The 23,243-nt window shown below is 37.9% G+C and overlaps 1 protein-coding gene across 1 annotated transcript in view; it reads right to left on the minus strand.

Annotated features, from left to right (window-relative positions):
• The window catches only part of galnt9 (polypeptide N-acetylgalactosaminyltransferase 9), an 84,938-nt gene extending 66,068 nt beyond the window's left edge, over window positions 1–18,870 (minus strand). Inside the window, 3 exon segments of the mRNA XM_079607852.1 lie at window positions 5,535–5,715; window positions 18,021–18,161; window positions 18,164–18,870. Of these exon segments, the coding sequence (XP_079463978.1) occupies window positions 5,535–5,715; window positions 18,021–18,161; window positions 18,164–18,260 (419 nt within the window). The 5' untranslated portion in view covers window positions 18,261–18,870.
• Window positions 18,871–23,243: the final 4,373 nt, after the last annotated feature.

Genomic DNA, 23,243 nt, shown 5'->3' on the forward strand with positions numbered 1-23,243 from the left:
AGAAGCAACTTTCTGATTGTGATCATATACCTCTGCTAAAAAAAAAACATTTGCCTTGTCACCGCTCCATGTTTTCACTGATAACATCTCATCAGTAGAAGAAGGAGCGTTGATAGATCTCAACACCCTTTTGATCTCATTCCTGCTAAATAAAGACTCAAAAGAAGAACAATCCATTGATTATTTTATACACGTTCTCTCAAAATGTAAACACTCTCCTGATGCCCTACGCTCAATGTGCCGATAAATTTCATTCACTTGTGATTGTTCATTCTCCTTATACAGTTTCCAGCATCATCTTTTCCTGAGACAGTAATAAAATGGCTCCTTAATGTAGTTATATTGATTTGTTTTCTTTGGTTGGTGGTAAATTAATTTGCCTCAAGTAGTTTGAGCTAAGGTCAGCTTGACCTTTTTAAGAGACTACTTTTCTTGTGCCTGCATAAAATATATACGGAGAAAACAAATCAATTAAACCTTCGGCCAGAGAGACTGAAGAACCACGTATCCTGGAGATTTGCAATTAAATATACATTAAAGAGAAACGGCCATCAATGCACTGCCCCTTCTGGACATCAAAGACCTTTGGAGGATGACTCCTAGTAAGCATTAAGTAACACATCAACAACTGTTTGCATGGGATTTGCGTCAGAGAAACAAACCCCTCTGAGGCTCAATGCTGCTGGCTGAATGCAACTGGTTGTGTTCTCTCAACGTGATCTCACGAGAATATGAGTGTATTTTTACATAAGGTGTGGTTCTACCCAGTGGTGTAGTGCAGGGTATACGCAGGTATACGGCGTACACCCACTTCTTTTTCAGTCGGCATTGCGTATACCCACTTATAAATCCCCTCTGATGCGCATCATTTAGTAGCTAATCCAATCTCATGTGAATAAAAAACACCCAGTCAGGGTCGTACCCATCATTGAGGTCGAACCCCCTTTGGGGTCGAACCCCCTTAGTAATATAATTTATGGGACCTCTGTATTTATAAAACCCTGCGTACGGCCCTGATATGCAAGAAGAATACTAATTCTATAAGTTCTATTCTATTAATTATATTCTATAGGCCTATTCTATAGTCTTGCATATTCAATGGCTGTCCAGAGTGTTCATCCTTTGCTGGGACGCTTTAAAAAATATTGGGGGCATAAATTAAGAGTATACCCACTTCTCCAGGCACCACTACATCACTGCTACCAAACGTACATTTACTTACATTTTCTTACCCATTGAAACGTACAATATTGACAACCCTTTATATGTCATATAATTGATCCGTTCAGTTCGTACAGCTTATAAAACCTCCTAATGTGTAATGTATACAATTATTTAATAGTCTGATTTTATGTTTTGGTGTAGGTGGTCAGAGTACCGGCAAAATGTGGGAAGTTCCAGAACACAATAAAAACGGATTAAAATATAGAAGTGCCGGTGCTGCGTACCGGCCCATTCCGAGCACTGAGGATAGGGTTTAGGGATCTAACATTAATCTATAAAGTGTTAAAAGGGAAATTATACACATTTATCTGATAAAAAAGATTTGTAAATATTTCACATTTTTTTGCTGTTAAAATGTAATAATGTTGTTTAAATGTTGCCAATATGTCCATATTGTACGTTTCAGCATCTACCTAAACGTACAAAGTATGTTTTGTGTCTGTAAGAGATTAATATTACATATTAATACCTGTATTAACAATGTAACCAGGCTGGTTCGCTACAGGACCGTTTCATAAGAGCACTGGGCCCTAACATCACAAGGACCACCCAAATCTACCCAGTGAAGACCAGTTGTTCAGCATATTAGAATGATTTCTGAAGGATCATGTGACACTGCAGACTGGAGTAATGATGCTGAAAATTCAGCTCTGCCATCACAGGAATAAATGAGCTTTTAAAATATATTACAGAAAACAGTTATTTTAAATTGTATACAGTATATCTAAATATATATATATATTACCATAATACTGTTTTACCGTCTTTTAATCAAATAACTGTAGCCTTGGTGAGCATAAGAGACTTCTTTCAGAAATATTTCACAGACTTAAACGAACTGTATTTTAGCACTGCCCATGAGAATGATACAAACACATTTCACAGTATACTTGCAAAATTATGAAAGTGAGGACTGCAAACCGACAAGTTCATTTAAATTTTTCATGTTTCTTACCAAACAAGAGCCTCTGAATTATTTACCACGATTACAGTAGATGTTAAAGAAATCATTATCATTAGGTTTTCATTCTCGAAACAAGAAGAGGTGTATAATAGTTCATTCCCCTCGTGCTGAGTGAGGGTCGGATTCGTGATGGCTTGGATTGTGCAAGTCAGACGGAGATATCTTAGGTAACACATGTTTGTGTACAGGAGCGTGAATGATTGTGTTTATCAGCGATGCAAGTGGGAAGCATTATTGTCAAGAAGACACACATACAGAGAATCGTGATTTGCACACAGTTTGAATCACAACAACTAAAGCAGCATCAGAATAGAAATTGCAAGACAACCTCCATCATCAACAATGGCTTAAAACAAACACAGACCCGTCAGTGTGAACTTTTGTCGAGAATATCTGAAAAGAATTCATATTTTTATATTTTGTATTTTACAGTTGACCACCATTAACCACAACAAACCGAGCTAGCTATCAAAAGAAAACCCAGATACGGATCGCCTTTAGTATTTCCTCTCAATCACTGGATCTGTGCTTTGGGTCATGTTCTAAATATATAACTTATTATGAATGACCATTAATATTCCAGAGCTGTTTCTAAGGTCGTTTTCCCCCCATATAAAATACCCCTGGACTGTTGCTGCATTATTAACATTCCTACCATTAACACTATCCTAGTGGGCAGGGATACTATTCCACACAGTCATATCTCCTTTGTCTAACACAATGCTTTTTCACTGCTAGCTATTGACTCTATTAATGTGATTCTTCCCTGAAGGGCATTGTAATGCTAAAATGTGGGAAGTGATTCAGCCACTGGGCTATTTATAAACCTGTTTCCTTTATAAAATCAACCCTGCAGTGTAGATGGTTTTAAAGGGCCACGGCATGTGTGGCAGCACAAGTCAAAGCAGCCAATAAAGTCGGATTTCGTTGCACACCACTCCAAATTTTACTTTTACTTCAGAACATAAACATTTCACAAAATGGAATGAATGTTCTCAAATATCTTGTGAACAAATTCTGTTCACCCTCATGTCGTTCCGAACCTATATTACAAACTTCTTTCTTTCTACTTTTGATTACATTTACATTTATGCATTTGGCAGACGTTTTTATCCAAAGCGACTTACATTGCATTTCAAGGTCCACATTTACATTATTATCAGTTCTTGCTTTCCCTGGGAATCGAACCATGACCTTGGCGTTGCAAGCGTCAGCACTCTACTGATTGAGCTACAGGAAGGCTTGGTTACAATATTATACTATAAATTGTAATATTATAATATATTTTGAGGAATATTTTAACTGTTTTATCCATACAATGAAAGTCAATGGGTAAATCAACATTGGACCCAATTAAGAATAAAAGGTGCTATAAGCGATGTCACGTGTTTTTTTAGGCCAAAACATTTTTCGTCACATATAGCTAACATCTCCTCACTATCCGCTAGCTGCCTGTTCCCTGAACACACTGTAAAAAAAAAACGCGGCCTCTGTAGACAGCCCAGGCTCCACACACGGCATCAAAAACAAACTGGGGCAACCCGCACCACGAAACATAACAAACAGTGTTCCAGCCAATCACCGACAAGCAGGGTTTGGGGGGGGGGGGGGGGGGGGGGGGGGGGTTAGTGTGCGTACACATGAAGGGGGGTGTGGAGGAGGAGATAGCATGAAGAGGGAAGTTAGAATTATATTCTCTTAAAGTTTGATATGGCCGAAACACGACCAAAGAGACGACGTTCCGATGAACAAATGCAAAGAGGGAAAAGGATAAGGAACGCGCAAAGTCCCGAATTTACATTGGAAAAGCCTGCAAAAGGTTCAGAGAACTCCACCGCCAGAGGGGCTTCTAATCCGACATTCAGGTAGCTCTGTTTTTGCTGGACAGGTGGGTAAATCCATTTTTTTGTTTTTCTAAATGGACGTTCGTGTTCGCCTAACCAACACAAGGATATAAATAGCTAGATCTATGCAGTCAGCACAAACTTTAGTGAATACAACATATAGGTTTATAGCAGCTAGCGATCGATCTCTATTGTAAATGATCAAGCAAACATACAGTAGGGCGACAGCTTGTGTGAATGATTGTATTCACCCACTGTTTGTTATGAATTTGAATGTTCATTTATAGGCTATTGACAACTTTGACTAAATTTGTTTATGACGGAGCCGTTGTTTATGCTCACTGGGAAACGAAGGGAGGGGGAGGAGATGGGATGAGGAGGAGGGAGGGTCTAGCTAGCCTCCGTTTTGTTTGACAATACTTTGAATGTCAACAAGAAGTGACGTCACCCAGCATCGCTTAGAGCACCTTTAACTTTATTGAGAAACATTTTTTTTTTTTTTTTTTTTTATAGTTGAATGCAATGCCAGCTACAACGGCTATATTTATGTTGAGAAAAAAAGTTAAAGATATTAAAAGTAAGTAAATAAATAAATCAACAATGTACACAAACTTTTTTTATTTCCTTTTGTGTTCCATATAGGTTTGGAATGACATTAGGGTTAGAAATAATGACCTCCTTATTAATATATGGAATTTAATTGCTTCATATTTTCAATGCAAAAAAACAAGGTCATTATAGTTGAAAAAAAAAACTAAAACTAAAACCATGCAAAAACGTTTTTTGTTAAGCCTACTTGAAAATAAACTTTAACTGATATTAAAAAGTGCAAACTTATCTTATTTCAGAGAAACTTTTTTTTTTAACTTGACGTGCTAAAACAAAAAAATAATAACTAAAATAAAAAAAAATTTAAAAATATAGACGCAAAAAATTATAAAACCTAAAAAAAAAAAAAATTTTTGTAAAAATAACAAAAATGGAAATTAAAATGGAAAATATACAAATTAATTCAAACTATTAATAAAAAACGTATGTGTCTCAATGATACTAAAATAACATTGGCACAAAAAAAATCGAGTGCATCAGAAATTGTATTATGTTCGAACAAAGTTCGGGAGGAGCACATAGTCTACACAATCAGTATGATTAAAGAGGCCTAGCTATATAAATAGCCGACTCACCTTCGTTCCTCTGCAGTCTTTTCTGCATCCCGACTCCTCACTCTCGGCTAGTTCCTATCCCAGCCAGAGATACGGGGTGAGTACTCTGGGTTCGGGCCACATTCAGAGCTCTGAGCCCTACCCCGAACATGCCAAATACCCACACTCTTTTACACAATCTAATTATTTGTAAGTGTGAACTTGTGAAATTGCAGCCTTTTAAGAGTGTGTGCTAGAGTAGAACAAATGCCTTTGCACACTGCGGCTCACCTAGACGTCTATTCTTATCTCAACCTCCAAGGGCATGTTCTGTGTTTAAAGTCATTGCAGCATACTCACTTTTTTGGCCTGTAGTCTGGAATGTTCCTGTCCAAGGAGATGCGGTCACTCAGCTGAGCATTGTAGCCGTACTCCTCGTACCTCCCTTCGCTCTCTCGGCTGTCCTCCCCCAGCGTAGCAGCTGCACCACCCTGTCCTAGACCTCCAGGACCCTCCACCAGTCCCATGGGTTTGGCTAGACCTGCAAAGCAGAAAAGACGTTTGACTTCAGTTGACATGACAAAGGTCAACATATCCCATAAGTATGGTAAAGCAAAACTGGGTTCATTACAGCGGGAGTACCCACCAGTGACATGCAAATCACTGCTGAACAAGAGTATGGGCGATAATTGGATGTTGGACACCAAGACACCACCTTCGCCTTATTTCACCTCTTTCATACAGATCTCCCGGGGGGGAAAGGTGGAAAGCAAGTGAACTGTGTTTAAAGGGTTGTCAGTGCGGAGTAAGACTTCTTTGCCTTTGGAAATTCAGGTCTAATTTATCCTCTCGCTCTATGCTAATTAGAATGGGATTGATGCGAGGGTTGTTTCCGGCACAGGGCACATCAAACGCTGTGTAGTTTGACACCCAAAGAATATGACAAAGAAGAATTGTACAGAATATATCCATTAAACCAGATAGCGAATGCCAGATGGTTGTTCCTAATCAGAATCATTGGTCAGAATAATTGGCGTTATTTAAAAGTCTAGATTTAAACCTTTGCCGTGCTCTTTAAAAGGGATGAAAAGTGTAATATCCATTAAAGATGCCGTTTCATTTTGACATTTAAAAGAGCAAAATTATATGTTTCACTAAATTATTAACAGCTACATAAAAATTCTATCAAGTTTCAGAAATAAGTGTATGATCCAAGGATGTTTTAAAGACTTGAATTACAAAGTGTTTCTAAACTGGTAGTACATTGAAAAAGGGAAATAACTTGTATCAGACTATATTTTACTTATTTTGTTTTTTTCATAAACTGTGCCATTGAGATTCAGAATATCAACCTGTGTTTAATTTTTTTTTTATTAATAATTAAAATGTGGCATGTTCTAAGCTGCTGCACAGTATCAGTCAAAGCATTTATATAACCTTACATTATATATAAATGTTTCAACGTAGCTTGGCAAACATACTACAATAAGCTAATAAACTACTTGGCAGAGTTTCTTTCCCGGTCCCACTTTATATTAAGTGGCTTTAAGTACTATGTACTTACATCGAAAAATAAGTACAATGTACTTATTGTGTTCATGTTTTATCGTAAAACACTTTTGCTGCTATTGCGGTGTGATACGGGTAAGGTTAGGGACAGGTGTGGTGGTATGGTTAAGTTTAAGGGTGGGTTAAGGTGTAAGGGACAGGTCCACAGTGTAATTAGTAATTACATAAATTAATTACCGCTGTAATTACATGCAGGTATTTTAAAAATATAAGTACAATGTAAAAACATGTATGTACACAATAAGTCCATTGTATTAAATTATTAATTTCAATGTAAGTACATGGTACTTAAAGCCACTTAATATAAAGTGGGACCTAAAGTACATTTACTTGAGTACCGTACTTAAGTACACTTTTTGAGTATCTGTACCTTACTTGAGTATTATTTTTACTGGAAACTTTTTACTTTAACTTCACTGTGTTTGAAAGACAAATATTGTACTTTTGACAACTTTAAAATGCCCACGCGTAGCGGCATGGGGCTTCTTCATGCCCTGAAGAAGGCCCCATGCCGCTACGCGTGGGCATTTTAAAGTTGTCCATTTAGGACATGTCATTTTTGCAATAAAGACATTTTAATTAAGGAGTGCCTCGGCTATCAGAGACTTCTTTTCTATACACTGCCTCTTAAGATGTTCTACCTTGGACCGAAGAGCACCCAAATCAAACTTAAAAAGGATTGAGCATGCCATTCATCTTGAATCTAAACAGTAGTATCTGTACTTTTACTCAAGTAAGGAAGTTGTGTACATTGTTCACCTCTGGTCTTTTATCATATTGCTGTGGTTGTTGTTTTCTAAAAGCAATAAGCTTTATAATAAGTGTATACTACATGACAGTGCATATAACATATAAATGAACAATCCCAAGGAAACCAGGGACAATGTTGTCATAATTAACTAAAACTACAATTATTTAAAATGTTTTAGTTGATTGAAATAAACATTAAATAAAAAATGTAACTTAAAAAAAAAAACTTTGATTAGAAATGCCTTGACAACTTACTGATATAAAATAAGTTAAAGTATTATAATTACAAAAACTAAAAAGCTTTAAGCTAAACAGAAAAAATGCCAAAGCACATAAAAATGGCTAATACAAATAAATTAAAAATGAAAACTGAAATATAAAAACAAAAGCTTATTCAAAACTTTAATAAACACTATAATAATATATAAATAGTAGTAAAATAACACTGACGGGAAGCACTTAAAATCAGCATACGTAAGGACAACCCCTAACTGTGGAAAAAGCACAAGTGGCGTATTGCGTTATTTTACTGTGGCCATGCAGGATTGATATGACAGCTCATTATGACTCTGAATGTTCATGTTTCTCAAGACCACACATTTGAAACCTTGTCTACCAGGCAAAAAGCTTCCCTGATCATAAGCTTATCCTTTCACAAACATCATTAGAATTTAAGTAATTCTGAGAGATTTTTGAGAAGAGATGGTTTAGCTCTAGGGGGTAACCATGCTTGGCAACAGAACGTACAGATTGTGTCTTGGAATCCAAACCAGGCTGTTCCACAAACACCAGTTGGTGCAGCATTAAACCCTATTCCACCCTGAACCATAAAGCAACCACAAATGGCTGGATCCCAGCTGATCTACATAAAGTATTCCAGGTCTGTCTCTCTTCCTGGCAGTCGTGACCTCCCAGAGTATTGACTTGACTTGGAGTCTCAGTTCTTGCATCATAGGTGTTCTGGCAAGCTTGAGCTGAAATTGTAATGTCTCTCTGAAACCGTCTGAGGGTTTGTGTCTCTTTCACTGTCATTGTTATTTCCATTGTCTCGAAGGCTGCCTCTGTTGGCTGTTTTGAGAGAATTCTATTACATAGCGGCCTGGCATTTTGACACTAATCCCTGAGAGCCAGCTGTCTATGGCAGAGAGAAACTGCATATCACAGTGACTTAATGCAGTGGTCTGCTAATACAATGCAAAATGTTGAGGTAAAAACATAATATCATAATTTTTTTAATAACATATATGTTATAGACCAACAAAGCAACACAATGCTATTGCTTACATATCTCTCTGCTGAAAAACAAAAAAGCAAAACAGTTAAAAAAAATTCTAAGCTGGTTTGCTGGTTTAAAATATCACTTTAAAAGGTCACTTGTTAAGTGCTGGACAACAAATTAAAACAAACGGAAAACAAATTTGGTCAGGCTTTGAGACCATATAGTTGAGACCATCTAGAGGGCAACTGTCCTGCAGAGTTTATCTCCAGCCCTAATTAAACACAACTGAACCAGCCAATCAAGGCCTTCAGAGCAAGGGGGTAATCCATCCGCCGGAAACCGAAGCTTCCCCGGGGGACGCCATTAGCCATTGGCTATCAAGCCACCACCTGCTGTTAGCATTCCATTGACTCCCATTCATTTTGGCGTCATTTGACAGCGAATAACTTTACATCTGAGGCATTTAAAGACTCCATTTGTCCATTATTTATTTCTAAAGAAACACGACAATGTATAAAAGGCTCCATTACCTTGTATCTTACGTTATGGCCCCGTAGAAGCAGTTTTTGTAAAAAATAGGCTAACGATTGTGTCATAACCACACGACTCTCTGTCGCACAGTCGAGAAATGACCGTGTAGACAGACGGAGAAGCTCGCAAGCAATCGGGGGGACGTGGAGGCATAAAGTCCGATAAAGTCAAGGGAGAAGCCCACAGAGAGTGATAAAGTTGCTCCTGCTGCTAGCTCATGGACAGCTAATACTCACACACTCCGTCTCTGCGAGATTCAGAAGGGAATGATTCAGATTTCTCTCGGCACAGCTACTAGAAGACTTACAACTGTCAGACAGGTTGCTCACGTCTACGTCGTCAAGATCAGTTTGAGCCTGCGCACTACGTTCAGCCATCAGAAAGTGAGTGCTTCTAATTGACTTCACTTTTCTTTGTTGAAACCTATGGGGTCGCTGTGTCCAGTTTATATACTGTCTATGCTTCAGAGTTACTCGAAAATTGCAGATAGGTGAGTTTGATCAGGGTCTGAACTAAACTTGACAGGACAATGGCCATCCAGGGCCGGATTTGAGGGACCCTGATCTAGACAATAAGAACACCCATTTAGCCAGGCTGGGAGACCATCTAGAGGGTGTCCAAACCTGCTCATGGTGTTTTGCAGAGTTTACCTCCAACAAATCACACCTGAAACAACTAATCAAGGTCTTCAGACTCACTAGAAACTTCCAGGCAAGTGTGTTAGAGCTGGTTGGAGCTAAACTCTGCAGGACAGTGGCCCTTCAGCAGGAGGATCGGACAACCCTGATCTAGACCATCTTAAACCATCTAAGACTAACAAATAATAAAATACATTGCAGGATCACCTCTTTTCTCACAGTATCTGAAATGCCTTGATCAAGGATCCGTTCTCTCTAAACCTCTCCTTTCCGAGAGCCTACTCTTCTCTAATTGGTCAGATGGCCCAGTCTGTTGTCATTGGTCTACCACTTACAGCGCATGCCAGAAACTAAACGACCATTACCATATCTAAAAATTCAGCTCCAGAGGCTTCCTCAGCACTTGTAAACAGTGATATGAACAGTAATGATGGCATCAGTTTTATTGTGTCAATTCGAGCCCAAGTCTTCATCCTTTGAAAGTGGCAGCAAACGCCTCCATGAAAATAGACAACGGGTATTTCAAACTCCAAACTAACTAGCTAACTGACTTTCTCCGATTCTTTTCGTGGCTGCTAATAAATTTGGCAAAGGAGATAGTGTTTTATCTGCTGTTCAGCTCAGAGATGCTATTAACCGGTGTCTGTAAATGTGCATCCGCGTGTACTCAGATAATAATATGCTTTGAAGGCCGTAAAGAGACAGCAGTGATTACAGTGAGCTGAAGAAATTAAGTTACAAAGACCAAAGGAAACAGGCTCTGTTTGTGGACTAGCAATTATTCTGTTTTCTTCCCTCTTAAAAAAAATCTATAGCCCTCTTACCATTATTTCATCCTCCAAATGAAAAGGGCATGATAGAGACTGGGGATTTGTACGTTTCTAGTTTACAAATCTACAGGTCTAAAAACGAATCGGCAGTTGCTTCTAAACCATTAGCACAGTTTCTGTTTCTATTTTCAACTCTACATGAAAATAAACGTCATAATTGCACCAATTTATGAAATACATTTAAAAAAAGCAACAAACAAGAAACAATAGCCCCTTTCACACATACAGTATTTACTGGTAAATTACCGGTAAATTAACGAAAACAGATCATGTGTGAACAGGACCTTTTTCAAATATACTGATAAATTGGTTCCGTCAATTTACCAGTAAGGGAAGTTGTAAATATCAGTAAATTACCACGTATACAGCGTATATGCGCTGTGTAAACGCGGAATGAAGATTACCGGTATTTTGCAGGTAAGAGGTCAGAACGCGTTGACGTAAGAAGTGATTTGGGCCAATCAGAAGCCGTTGAAAGAGCAATGGCTCTGGGCCATTCATAAAATTACGAAGCAGATGATACGTTTACTCAGCACTGTTTACAAATGTCTTCAAATGCCATACCGACACTAAAGCTCTTCTCCTCTTCCGGGCGGATGAAGAGATTTGTCAACAACTTTAGAGGTCAATTTCGGTTAATGACATCACAGAGTTTACCGGTATTTTGGAACTGATGTGTGAATGGTCTGTTAACGTGTGAACAGCACATTTTTGAATTTACCGGAAAAGTCGTTCGGGCAATTTTACGGTAATTTACCAGGATTTCTCTGTGAAAGGGGCTATTGTTTAAGGAGGTTGCACATATTAGGACACATATAAAATTTACAGACTTCTTGGGCCCTATTTTAACGATCTGAAACGCAAGTATCATGCGCGAAACGCAAGTAACTTTGTGGGCAGATCTCGGGCACTGTTGCTATTATACCGGCGGGATAAATGACTGCGCCCGACGCAAATCTAAAATGGTTTGGTCTGAATTAACTTCATTATTCATAGGTGTGGTTTGGGCGTAACGTGAAATAAACCAATCAGAGCGTCCTCTCACATTCCCTGCGCTGGTTGCAAGATAGGGCAAGATTTTTATGCGGAAAAACTGAGCTGAAAAAGTGCTGTTAAACTGATAATTTATTTTGCATTTAGAAATGTATACAAATTAAATGTATGCCTAATGTAATGAATAGCAAATAATGTTTTTTAATGATACAATTATTTCAACATGGCTGATGGAATATTTAATTTCAAATTTGGAAAATAAAAAGAAACAATCATTCTAAGGAAATTATTATATTCTTGTTTTGAATAATAATTCCTGTGATATAATAATTAATGCACCAGATTTAATAAAAACGGTTAGTAAATATCTCAGCATTGGAATTGTTATTTGTGTTCCCTTTTTTTCTGTTTCATGCATTCAATAAAACACATTTGTTCATTTTAAAAAAGGAAAGAAAAAAGGAAAAAAATTGGACTCCAATTTGGTCTCAAAATGTCCGGTAAAAAATATAGGACACTTTTTTTGTTGAAAAAGTAAAGGATGTGTGCCTGAAATTCTTGCTACTCTGTTTAGAGGGATAGAGTAACTCTATCTCCCTCTCTCTCTCTCTCTCTCTTTCTCTGTGACATTCTCTCTCTTTCTGTAATGGACTGGACTTTCCAGACTCATTATTTTAACAGGCTGCTCGGCAGTATGTCTTTGAGAAATGGCTTATGAACGGATCCTGTTAGCTATTTTTTGCAAAAAGCTTTGAATTTCATGACAGATAGCTCCAATTCCACTTTCTTTTAAGCATATTCTGTGCATGTGTACTTAGGCAGTTCAGACTCATGAATACCTCACTCATGATAAGCTTTACAGTTCTGACAACTAGGATACAGATCCCAACCCAGAGGAATATTTTCCTTTTTGCTTAGGGGTTACTGTTTGATAGCTCACTAGACTTAATTGTGTTGTCAGTTTAAGTTTCATTAAGTATCACCCGGATCTCAGATGTCTCTTCTGAAGTTACTGAAATAAGAATATAAATAAATGAGACCATTGGTACTGTATATTGATATACAGTATAATAACAGTATAAAAAAGTAGAATGTGGATATAGAATAGCATCTTAGAAGAATTTTATGAGAAATATTGGCGCTCATACTGAAACCTCTTACTTTTGAGTGCAGACTTTGTTCTCTTGGCAATTGTGATCACAATCTGAGACACTGTTGAGATCTCTGCTGAAAGGAGTCATGAATTCTGAGAAATAAAATCTGAGAATTGTGAGACTTCAGATAAGTTATCTTTCCATTCAATTGTATTGTTGTCTAGTGTCGGTTTCAGACTACACAATATTTTTGTCGATAGTCACAGTGTCAGATTATGTGATTTTGACTCCTAAATTCTTGTTGTGTTATGGACTACATTTTGATTTCCAACCAATCATAGCTTGCCGTCTTTTAAAGACTTGCGTGATGTCATTGAGAAGGCGGACCTAGCGACTGACTTCAGGAAACAAGAGAGTAAACAAACGATGACTACCGAAGCGGTGTTCCAGTACTTACTGGTTTGCTGAAGCACCTCCGCTATCATTCGCCAGCATTTAACATTTTTCACTCTGTCGTGGTAGGAAACAACATAAATGTGACGGAAAGCATTGTGGAGGACATGAAAAAAATTAAACATGCTAGTCTTTTTGTCGGGATGTCGTAAAGCATCAAAGTAGGTGATCGTCCACTATACGAGATAAAACGATCGATTATTGCGTCTCGATGCCCATTGTCTTTTTACGAATCACCATGAAATCCTACGTCAACAGATCGTGCCAAAATCTAGGCCTATATACAGTACATAACTGACTTAACCAGTATGGTTTAATCCACTGTGTTTGTGGAGGTCTTCAGTCATCCATCTGTGATACAACCAGTCAAGTTTATCTCCTGCTTTCTTGTAAAGTGCTCCGGCAGCATTCAGGCCTGATGCACTTTTACTCAGAATTGCTTTAAATTATGTAACAAGATTTGAAAAGAAAAAGTCTTACTGACCCTTTATGGATTCCAGGATAAGAGATACTCCTTTTTGAGGTGATTTGGGAGCTAAATGAATATATGAATTCATGTCAAAACTGATGCTAGTGCAGCATAAATATTCATGAGGAAAATGTGGTTAAGGGGACATGAAAGGCAGGATTGGACAGTCCCCCTTAGAGTCCACTGTGAATGCATCAGACAGTAAAATATGCTGGGTCATAAAGCATCGATGGTGGTGAAATACTTACTCAAAAGGCTGATTTATACCCAGAATTCATAAAGTAATACAAGGTCATATAAATTATAAATAAATAAAAAAAACATTTAAATCATATCTGTAATCTCAATTATCTTTGGGAGCAGGAAGTTAGTTTATTGATATTATATATTATATTATAATTTCTTCCACTGGATTTCATTCGAACTCTAAATGACTAGAGCCAGGGAAATTACATTATCCATAGTACCAGCACTCTGTATCAGAACAACGTCGGGGCGGTCATACTTTTTATAGATGCATGGCATACGGAACACCTACACAGCCTCAACCCTATAGGGGGCTCCCACGCGGTGTGATAAGCCATATACATGGTTAAGCTTGCCATTTAACACTACACAGAAGCTGCATCTAAGTGCCAAGTGAGTTTTACTGTGAAGCGGGATGTCCCGATTAAGTTTTAGTGCCCCCGATCCGATCAGAGTCATTGAATATTGAGTAACTGTTTTCAACATTGATAATAATAGAAAGACATGTTTCCTGAGCACCAAATCAGCACATTCCAATTTCTGAAGGATCATGTGACTCTGAAGACTGGAGTAATAGCTGCTGAAAATTCAGCTTTGCATCACTGGAATAAATGACATTTTAAAGGAGTAGTTCACTTCAGAATTATAATTTCCTGATAATTTACACACCCCAATGTCATCCAAGATATTCATGTCTTTCTTTCTTCAGTCGAAAAAACAATTAAGGTTTTTGAGGAAAACATTCCAGGATCTTTCTCTATATAGTGGACTTCAATGGGAACCAACAGATTGAAGGTTTAAATATCAATGCAGCGTCCACAACTTAAATGTCAGGCGGAAAATGTAGGATGGGAGGCGAAAAAAAAAAAATGTTTTGTGACTCAGTCTTTGCACGTTCGCTTTGTAAACACAACGTCGGTACATCCGCCTACATCACGCGTGACCTTTCAACGTGATTACGTAATGTGGTGCATCACAGCTAGTGCAAGAGGAGCATTTGTGGTTAAAAAGTATATACATATTTTTAGAAAATGACCGATCATTTCACTAGATAAGAGTCTTATTCCTCGTCTGGGATCGTGTAGAGCCTTTGAAGCTGCATTGAACCTGAAATGTGGACCTTCAACCCCTTGGTTCCCGTTGAAGACCACTATATGAAGAAAAATCCTGGAATGTTTTCCTTAAAAACCTTAATTTCTTTTCGACTGAAGAAAGAAAGACATGAATATCTTGGATGACGTGGGGGTGAGTAAATTATCAGGACATTTTAATTCTGAAGTGAACTAATCCTTTATGAAAACTGTTTTTTTATAATTATATTTCACAATATATTAAAAATGTTACTGTATTTTTGATCAAATAGATGCAGCCTTGGTGAGCATAGACTTCTTTTAAAAACATTTTTAAAAAATAATAATAATTTGCACCGCTCTAAACTTTTAAATGATAGTATAGCCTTCTCTGTTTATATCACTTCCCAGTTAGAAATCGGTTCAGTCTAACGCATCTGTGTTTGCGAAGGTAAACCGAACTACAGCTGTAGAAATTAAGCACACTTTAGCGGTAATGCTCACGGTAGATCTGCTGCCTAATCAAGGGGCTAATTGCACATTCTCATAGCTCTGCATTTTTATAGCAGTCAGATAAAGGGTCTTTTCACAATAACACAGCGTTTCTAAACAACTCTGTCAGAGAGGACCAACTTTCTATCCCTGAATGGCTCTCTTTGCATCCTGGTTTTATCCTGTACTGTTTAGCTTGCGTACAATGTAAATTAATGTGACTCTTGTGACTCAAGGTAACTGATTTACATGCATTATTTAAATAATTGCCAAACTATTCAGGTTTTATAGTGACATTTCCGTCTCCCTCTCGCACTTTAGCTTCACAACTATCCCGCAAGGTCAGATTTGGTTGAGTAAAGCAATCCTACAGAAGAATCAACATGCAATATGACTTAAGTTCACAAACATATCACATATACAAACTGGCCATAAACATCTGTAAATGCACAGTAATAGAGCAACTAGAATCTCTATGCTATTGGATATATATACTTAAACAAAACATGTACGGTATACTTTCAAACTAAGGTAGAGTCCTGTGACAAAAATCATCCATTTATGTCCAAATGTGGTCCCTGTGATCCCTGCGGCTGTCACGTTCAGTTTTGCCATCACCAATGCCCTTTCAATAAAAACAGGTGCATGATCATGCGGTGTCCTATGATTCTCATTTAATGAACGTTGGGGGTCGTAAATGACGATTCATCTGTCCATCTCAAACCAGAAGCACTGTCTATGATTATGTTTTATATGTTCTCCGGGAAATTATTCATCAAAGTAATGCTCATACAAACATTTACTGCATATTTGCGAAGATGTTTCAAGGGATGAGGGCGCCATCAACAGCCAGACAATTACTGCTTTCTTGTAAAACTCGCTGAGTCCTAGAAATCCAATCGGACCTTGGCGTAATCCTCTGGGTCTCATTGTCGAGACAATAAACAACAGAAAAATGGACAATTACTTCAAATCAACATTGGAAGCAAATACGGCAACAGAAATGTAAAAACATCAAGGGAAAACCAATTCCAGTCTCAATATCACATACAGTCGGCGGATACAATCTCGCACGTTTTATGCGCATGAGATAAATATGTGTCAAAATAAAATGTATAACGGCCCCAACATCAAGAAGATTTGTGACAGACTGGTGAATGCTACAGAGTGGAAAAGCCTCCGGGAGAAATATGTGGTGGCACTTGTGCAGAATGAAAGCCCTTTCAATCAGTAGGGTACATTAGAGGGCTTTTTTTGTAGAGCAGAAGCAGTGCCTCTTGGCTTTCCTCCAAAATGCAAGATGGATAATTCTAACTGACAGAGTGACCCCCTTTATACACAAATGGTGGCGGTCTTACGGAATAACAATCAGATCAAATAGATGCACTGAAGAAAAGCAAAAAGAGAGTGGTAGGTCTTTTAACAGACATTTAAAAGAAGGATAGCACATCATGTGACCTTCAGATGTTTTCTGGAAGAAAATGTTCTATGGTCTAAGAACATAATGATTGAGGTAATGGGCTCGAATATTCTAAGAAAAGAACTCAGAAGAGAGAGGACAAGTGTGGTTATGGCCAGAACAGATGCAAGTGCATGGGAAGCAAGATCGTAGAAGGACAATTTCTTTTTGCAGGCTTGGAGAGAATCCGCAGACTTTTTTTCTGCACTGTTTTTGGGGTAAAATCTGTGGGATTATGGGGAATGGATTTTAAAATTGTAAAATATACTATAGAAATCAGAGAGTTCTTCATTCTTATTGGTGGCTGAAAGCATAATCATGGAAATCCAAATATACATGAACATAATTGTAATATTTATTTCAATTCTGATTCATTGCTTCAATTTCTTGAATTGCTTTTTGCTGTCAAAATAAATAAAGTCTAAAAATTATCCTCTTCTCACATAATGTGTACAACTTCAAATCCAAGAGAGGTCAGTTTAATTGGCCTTAAAAATTAATATACATATTGAAAGACACAGCATCTGAGACTGCTGTTATAATGTAACAGAGAAGTAAGAAAACTTTCAGAACAACATCTCTGAAACCCCTCAACATGCCTGGAGTTAGACACAATCAGGTAATGAGCCCTTACTAGTACACTGTCCTTTCTCTAATTTCCCATAGCACTTTATATTTCGGCAATAACATTAAAAAACATTATGAAATCATAAAATGCTTAATAGATCATTACATTTAATCAGTTAGTAGTGTGCTAACACTTTGATTGATATATATATTGATAGGTTATGTGCACTTTATCCTGTCTTGATCTTCCTGGCATATTTATTGCATCATAAACATGTCTATTTTAATTGTCATGTGATAAAAAGTCTCATTTAAAGTATTCATCCCAGTAAATTTCACAATACAATCCAAAGTGTAAATCTAGATTAAATATCTTAATGTCCATAAAACACTGATTTATTGTGCATTATATGATTCATGTGAATGATTTATTGATAAAAGTCAAAGATGATTAAAGCTAACATACCATTTAACTGATTATACACCACATCTTCTAGTCGCTCGAGCCGTTTGAGAATGGACTGTCTGTCCAAGGAGTTCGTAACTTTGGCATTCCTGCCTCGCAGTCTCTGATCCGACAGCCTCCCGATCTGCACGAGCTCTTCGATCGGTCCTGGATCCTGCAGTAGACCGAGAACAAGATGATCCCGACGAACACCAGAATGTTGACCGTCAGCAGAGTTTTGATCTTGCGTGCCACAGCCATTAAAGCCCGAGAGCGACACTGTCAGACCCCTAATATTGATCCATATGATCCGCTGTGGTGGGAGCTGTCCGTTCAGCACCACACACAACCCGCGCGCGTGTGTCACAAGCTTAATAACAGCAGGTCAACGCGCGTGTATGATGATGCAAGTATATATGATATATAAGTAAAACAGGTAAAAGAGCTTGCAATCAAATCCCACCGCCTCGGGGTCTTGTGCTGACCCCCATTACAAACGTTTAGAAATGTGTCAGAGCAGCCTACGGAGATTATGCTCAGATTAAAAGCATGCGTTTAATCACGCTGTGCACTCATGAGTCGAAATGCACGAGATGTGCACGGTTCAGATGGCTCATTTTAAATGTCAGTGCATGTCAAACAACGATCCTCCGTGTGCAGCATCCTTCACGCGACTCCGTCTATCTGTTAAAGCAAAGATGCATCGCGCTCGAGCATCGAAATAAGATGAGCGATTTCAATGACCGGGCTGATGAAATCCACAATCCTTATGCAACGAACGCAGGTGGAAGTAAAAAAAAGAAAGAAAAAAAAGACGCTGTCAAGCGATGGTTTGCATGGCAGCGTTCTTCTCTCGCGCTCCCCGCATGCTCCCTCCCTCACATCCCGCTTTTCACGCGCTGCTCAGCGCTCTGGTGACGTCGGCAAACTCATACATATTCAACACTGTGTGAGGGGATGAAAGGCTAGAATATGATAGATGATGAGGATAGCTGTTGGATTACATTCTAATGTTTTCACGGAGATTGGCCAATTAAATTACATAGAGTTTGTATAAGAATAATGATTTCAATGTTACGCCCAAGTGCAAATGTGGCATTTCCAAGGAATAATACAATCAGTGGGTCATTAACAAATGAAAATGTTCTGCAAGACAAGTTTACTTGTCTTCCTTTATTTTGAGTTCTTTATATATTCTCTTTGTGTCTCTTGCCAGTTCATTCATTCAACGTGCTTTTGTTTTCTTGCTTTCACTGGGCACTCTTGAGCTTCTAAAGCCTACATCTATCAAATGTTTTGTTTACCATGAAGAAATACTTAAGTCTTCCGAGAAGCAGTTTCAAATGTGTCTGTAACCACAAAAGCAAAATAATAGTATAGTATGTCCACCAGAATGCACTCAATAGTCACATTTATCTGAGGAGGTAAGGATATTGACAAAATAAGTGGATTATTGTCTTATCACTTCATAATAGATTTACACCCAAATAGATTAGAAAGGATTACAAAAAACGTTTTGCTTTGTTTGTTTTAATATCCTTAAAGTAGTTTACTCTGATCTGGAAGAACTTTATATTTATAACTTAAGACCGGGAATAGGGACAGAGTCACGTGGACCACCTTTACGATACTTTTAAGTTGAGCTCACCAGTTGGGGAAAGTTACTTTTAAAAGTAATAACAATATTCCGTTACTCCCTTAAAAGTAACTAATTGTGTTACTTAGTTACTCATTAGGGAAAGTAATCACTTTACTTTTACATTACTTATTCTCATCTTGGCTTATTCTCATCTCATACCATTTTTCGCCTATATAGTAACGATGTATGCGATTACGCACACAGCCCAACAATCTTACTTAAAAAAGGAAACACAAATTGTTTATCTAAAGTAATTTTTGCTTATGGTTGAATTGAATTGAATTATTCATGTTGAGGAATACTGTTTTTGTGCAAGTGAGATGAGTAAATGCCTGCTCACATTTAGTCTAGAACTACAAAAAACGTCATATTTGCACAGCGCACACAATTTTGTTTTTAATTTAAAAGTAATGCGTTACTTTACTAGTTATTTGAGGGGGGGGGGGGGGATGATTACGTAACTCATGTTAATTATAATGCGTTGGCTCCATTAGCGTTTACATTACAAATTAGCGAAATGTCGGTCCATTGTTTATAGTCACCGTTGTAGTGATGCATGAAGCACAGCTCACACAAAAGTCATTTTCAAACCAAGCAGCTTTCTGAAGGCGAATCCCTTTGACCAACTTGAACCCAGTGCAAACTCTACGGGGAAATATTTTGCCCTCACACGAAATTCTCGATCACGTGAGTTTCTATTGAAATGACTGGATTACGTCTGTGCAAATTCACCTAATAATGGTAAATGTGACCTATGGTGATCTGCCCTATTCATATAAAGAGAAAATATATTGCGACATTATTCAAAATGTCTCTTTGTTTCAAACAGTGAGTAAATTATGACAGAACCTTTTTTTCTATAAACAGTATTGAGCACACTCATTTACACATGAGCAGACGGACACGTGCACAAAGCAACGGGCAATTCTAACACCATGCTTTTGAATGCTTGCCATGGGAGCTGCCTGACCAGTGATTCAATCTAAATAATGAATCCGGTAAGTTGCAGCTGAACAGATGGAGAGACATAAAAGAAGAGAAGGGAAAAGAATGCCAATGTCAGCTATAGCATACCAATATACGTACGATGCATACCATTTTTACACTATACAGTACAGAATGCTGCATGCATTTTCTGCTGTATTTATAGATACACTGATGAGACAACTTACTACATTTGCAACAATGTGCAGTAATCAGCAAAAGCACACTGCACATAATCCCATAATGCAATACACACAACTTGACTTTCCATTTCAGAGCGAAAAGTGAACCAGAAGTGATTATAAAGTGTGATCGGTTTCTTCAATCATAATGTAATTTTTTTTTTTTACTCGAAGTAGGATTAAAAATTCAGAATAAGCGCGTTTAATTTCCTATGAAAACTAGATGCCATATAAAATGTTTATACTTTGAGATACTAGTCTTACTATTCCCGCATTATACATTCTTTACAAATTTTCTGCATATATGTTTTACTGTTTAAAAAATAGTCTGCCGTTTTCAGTGTATAATGTAAAGTCCACACACTATGCTAATATGTCATTTTGAACATTGCCAATGTGTGTGTGTGTGTGAGACAGAATGCTTTCACCTGATTAGACAGAGTAAAGTGGGCCACCAAATTCAATTTCCACAGATGTATTATTCTAGCATTTGAATTTATCTTGGTTAACTGTATTCAATGCAAGCCTCTTTTATTTACAGAGCAGCTATAGGGCAGGAACTACGAGCTGGCACAGATATAGGTTACTGTCTTGTAAGGGTTCTCACACTGCTGTTAAGACAAATACAATGCTCATAGGCAACAGCTGTATTGCTAGACTAATCAAATAAGTCATAAGTCAAGAGCAGGTGAAAAGGCATCCGCAATATAAAAATTGTTTAAAAAAAGATCCAGGAAAACATCGTGCCCTGTTTGTGTTAAACTCAGAATTGTTCAGCCGGTCTGACTGTAGAATGGAAGCTGCAAACGCTCACACAAATTGTATGATGAGCAAACCTCGCCTGGAGGTGTTGGAGTTTAATCCTCTCAAAGCAACCCATGCAGCCTCGGTTACATGGCATCTTCAAAATAAAATAATAAATGATTTAAAGAATAAAGCTGGAAAAACTCAGGAGACTGCACTCAGAAACATCCTGATGCATGCATGCTGTCAGAGAGAGTTGGCCGCGAGTTGACTTGAAACGTTAAACTGAAACAATGGTTCCCGTGATGCTTTCAAAAATAAAAGAAAAGTCTCAGAAATCCTGTAGATTCACCTGTTTTTTCCCCCCGCGGTTCTTTCATGTTTATTTCAGTTTTACCAACTTCAAAGCCGCTATAGTCCTCTATCTACAAATAAGGGAGTTGGAAAGTACAGGAGATGTGTATTCATCCAATCCTGTCAATCACATTGCATCGCAAGGGTATATAAACGTCCGCTTGCCACACTCCTCTGAAACCACCCCAAATCTATTTTTTCTAATAGTCCATGGAGTTTCTGTCGAATCTCATTCCTCCATCATCAACAGAAAGCTGGATATTTTTTATCTTTACCTCGTTTAAGGATTATTAGAAAAATGTGAACTCTTGAGTTCTCCTTACCGTAGCTTAAGACATGCATGCCATTTGTTCTCATATGCGAAACAAGAACTGGCTGTCGTTGCAGAATTTAATTAGTTTTCCTGCCTAATGTGAATCGCATTACAGAAAATGCTGATTGGGTTTGTTAAGACGTCTGCTAAAACAGATGGGACAGGGAAATGCTTGCGTTTTCTCAAAAACAATAGATAGAATGTGATTGCTGCCGATCGACTACAGCTACTGTGGTAGTATTACTTATAACAGCAGTTTTCAAACATTTTAAACATACTGGGTAAAATATGTAAAATGTTTATATCTGTCTGTAATGCTCATCTTTTGAGCGACATTTTGTTCACAGGTGTGACATAGGACACATGTGGCATGAAACTTAAACTGCAAACGTATTTTCTACTCTATTGTGACATATTTTTGAGTGAAACGGCTTCGTGATCGTGAACAAGAATAAAATTAAGGGCAGGACTTGCCCATGAGGAATTGATTGGATGATTTGGAGGTAAATCATTCATAATAAACACTGCAATATTCCATTACATTTTTTTTTCGAAAACTGGAGGGTGTTGAAAAAGCTATTGAAAACTTTTCTTCGCAGTTAACATTGTGGTATTGTTGGTGCTTAAAGTTTGTAACAATTTTCATGTCTTTTATTGAACTTCAACACCGAGACGAGAAAATAGAAATAAACCCGCACCAAGCTGATCCTCGGTGACATGCTTTATTTGTGCTTTTGCTCCACACAGAAGCTATAAGAGCCAATGTCACTTGCCTTTCAGGGCTTTTACCAGCACTAGCTCAAGGGGAAGCCATTCTTTCCTTGTACACCTAGTTGTCAGACGCCAGACCTGAAAAGAAGAGAGTGAGAGAGAGAGAGAGAGAGAGAGAGAGAGAGAGAGAGAGAGAGAGAGAGAGAGAGAGAGAGAGAGAGAGAGAGAGAGAGAGAGAGAGAGAGAGAGAGAGAGAGAGGAGAGAGAGAGAGAGAGTGAGAAAGAGTAAGAGTACTTAAGGGAGAGTTGAAGTAATG

This window comes from Phoxinus phoxinus, assembly GCF_949152265.1.
Source record: "Phoxinus phoxinus genome assembly, chromosome: 3".
Classification (NCBI taxonomy): domain Eukaryota; kingdom Metazoa; phylum Chordata; class Actinopteri; order Cypriniformes; family Leuciscidae; genus Phoxinus; species Phoxinus phoxinus.